General features: G+C 40.3%; 1 protein-coding gene across 1 annotated transcript; it reads left to right on the plus strand.

Moving 5' to 3' along the window:
• On the plus strand, window positions 1-456 carry LOC117908098 (disease resistance protein At4g27190-like). The gene has a single exon (XM_034821773.1). It carries the CDS (start codon window positions 1-3, stop codon window positions 454-456), a length of 456 nt encoding a protein of 151 aa, XP_034677664.1.
• Window positions 457-3026: the final 2570 nt, after the last annotated feature.

The raw sequence follows: 3026 nt of genomic DNA on the forward strand, positions 1-3026 counted from the left end.
ATGGAAGAAAGCACACAGAGTTTGGCTATTAAATTGTTCAGGAGACTGGAGAGGACAAGCAAGTTTCTTCTCATTCTGGATGATGTTTGGAAGGGAATTGATTTGGACGCTTTTGGTGTCCCAAGGCCTGAAGTTCATATGGGTTGTAAGATCATAATAACAACTCGGTTTTTAGATGTTTGCAGGCAGATGAAGATAGGTAAAAGAGTAAAAGTGCAGATCTTGAATTATGATGAGGCCTGGGAATTGTTTTGTCAAAATGCAAGCGAGGTAGCCACCTTAAAGCCTATAAAACCATTAGCGGAGACCGTTACCAAAAAATGTGGCGGATTGCCCTTGGCCATAATCATCATGGCCACATCTATGAGGGGGAAGAAGAAGGCTGAGCTTTGGAAGGATGCTTTGAATGAGCTACAAAATTCACAGCCAGATAATATCCCGGGGATCGAGGATTAGGTTTATAGAGTCCTAAAGTGGAGTTACGATTCATTGCAGCGTAAGAATATGAAATCTTGCTTCCTATTTTGCTCCCTGTTTCCTGAGGATTTTTCAATTGATATAAGTGAACTGACAAAATACTGGCTGGCGGAAGGCTTAATAGATGAGCACCAAACCTATGACAATATCCACAACAGAGGATTTGCTGTAGCTGAATATCTCAAGGACTGCTGTTTGTTGGAACATGATGACCCGAAAGAAACCACTGTGAAGATGCATGATGTGGTTCGTGATGTTGCCATATGGATTGCAACTTCCTTGGAGCATGGATGTAAATCTCTAGTGCGCTCAGGAATCAGATTGAGTAAGGTTTCAGAGTCTGTAATGTTGAAGCTTGTAAAGAGAATTTCTTACATGAATAACAAAATTGCAAGGCTACCTGATTGTCCAATATCTTGCTCAGAGGCAACAACTTTACTTCTACAAGGTAACTACCACCCCCTTGAGACAGTTCCTGAGGGCTTCCTATTAGGCTTTCCAGCACTAAGGGTATTCAATCTGGGTGAAACCAAGATCCAAAGATTGCCTCATTCTCTTCTCCAGCTGGGTGAACTCCCTGCTCTTATACTAAGGCAGTGCAGTTCCCTTGAAGAATTACCTTCACTGGGAGGGCTTAGAAGACTACAAGTGCTTGATTGCAGTTGTACTGACCGCAAGGAATTACCAGAAGGAATGGAGCAGCTGAGCTGCTTAAGGGTTTTTGAACCTATCATACACTAAGCAGTTGCAAACCTTTGGAGCCAAACTAGTGTCTGGGTTGTCTGGTCTAGAGGTTCTAGAAATGATAGGTAGCAACTACAAGTGGGGTGTGAGGCAAAAGATCAAAGAAGGAGAAGCAACATTTAAGGACCTAGGGTGCCTGGAGCAACTAATTCGCTTAAGCATCGAGTTGGAAAGCATCATATACCCCTCCTCTGAGAATATTAGCTGGTTTGGAAGATTGAAAAGCTTCGAATTTTCTGTGGGCACATTGACTCATGGTGGAGGAGGCACAAACCTTGAGGAAAGTTTGGTCATTATTGATAATCTTGATCTCTCAGGAGAATGGATTGGGTGGATGTTATCTGATGCAATTTCTCTATCGTTTCATCAATGCAGCGGACTAAATAAGATGCTTGAAAACTTAGCTACAAGGAGCTCTGGTTGCTTTGCTAGTTTGAAGTCTCTTTCAATTATGTTTTCCCACTCCATGTTTGTGCTAACAGGAGGATCATATGGTGGCCAATATGATCTACTGCCCAATCTAGAAAAACATCTCTCCAATCTCTTTAATCTTGAGAGCATTTCAGAATTAGGTGTTCATCTTAGACTCAGATTCTCAAGGCTGAGGCAATTGGAAGTGTTGGGTTGTCCCAAAATAAAATACCTTCTGTCTTATGATGGTGTTGAAATATCCTTGGAAAACCTAGAAGTAATCAAGGTAGAATACTGCGACAATTTGAGGGATCTATTTATACACAATTCCCGGAGGACATTATCGATGCCCACAACTTTGGGTTCTGTTGTTCCAAACTTGAGGAAAGTACAGTTGGGATGTCTTCCTCAATTGACGACTCTAAGTAGAGAAGAAGAGACATGGTTACATCTAGAGCATCTGATAGTGAGAGAGTGCAGAAATTTGAATAAGCTCCCTCTGAATGTCCAAAGTAAAATAGCATAAAAGAAATAAGAGGAGAACTGCCATGGTGGGACAAATTAGAGTGGGACAACCACGAAACCTGATCCACTCTCCGGCCTTTTTTCCAGGCCAACTGTGCAGATAACCTGCATGTGTGAGAAAACTCTGTTGTCTTTATTCCATCCATCTTGTTGAACATGTTCCATGAACCGTTGCCAAACACATGCAGCTACCTTTTTTATTACAGGTAAATTTGATTGAAAGCAAAGAAGAATTGTTATTTCTATGAATTTTGATAATATATGTTATTGAATTGGCACACATGGAACAGGGTCCCTGCAATGAAGGAAGATTGGGCGGTTCACTAATGGTCATTAGGAAAGAAGAATCTCATCAACCACATCGCTCCACAATCCTAATCGTTCTATTCATATAATTTCCTTGTAGTTGATTTCCATTTATTTGGCTGTACAAACAATTGTATAAAGCATGTACAATGATTTATTATGGTATCAGAGCTTTGAAACACTCCAACATGAGCAGCTTCTCCTCCTTCATTGTCTTCTTTACATTCTCAGCTTCAGTTCAACCCAAAGCTCTCACAATGCAATATCCTTCATTTCAGGCTTGACCCCTCTACCTCTTTAAGCCACTCATTTGCTTTTATATGGTTGAATCTGAGTCATTTTCCATTTCATATCTCAGATATTTTAAAAGTTTCATCTCACCCTGATGTAAAAGGTCCGATTCCCAATTTTATAACAGATACACCAACAAAGATGTGTACATGCTTCTGCTGCTACTGAAACCACCAAGTCTACAGCATACAAGAAATTTGATATATTTTAAAAAATATTTACAAGCTAAAGCTAGAAAGACTCACAAAAATTTATGTTGGTTGCTCAAGTCT

The sequence above is a fragment of the Vitis riparia genome, chromosome 19 (genome assembly GCF_004353265.1).
Source record: "Vitis riparia cultivar Riparia Gloire de Montpellier isolate 1030 chromosome 19, EGFV_Vit.rip_1.0, whole genome shotgun sequence".
In the NCBI taxonomy this organism is placed as follows: Eukaryota; Viridiplantae; Streptophyta; class Magnoliopsida; order Vitales; family Vitaceae; genus Vitis; species Vitis riparia.

Excerpts from the sequence above, each read along its gene's own strand:
- LOC117908098 (XM_034821773.1), top strand. The coding sequence starts at position 1 with ATGGAAGAAAGCACACAGAGTTTGGCTATTAAATTGTTCAGGAGACTG.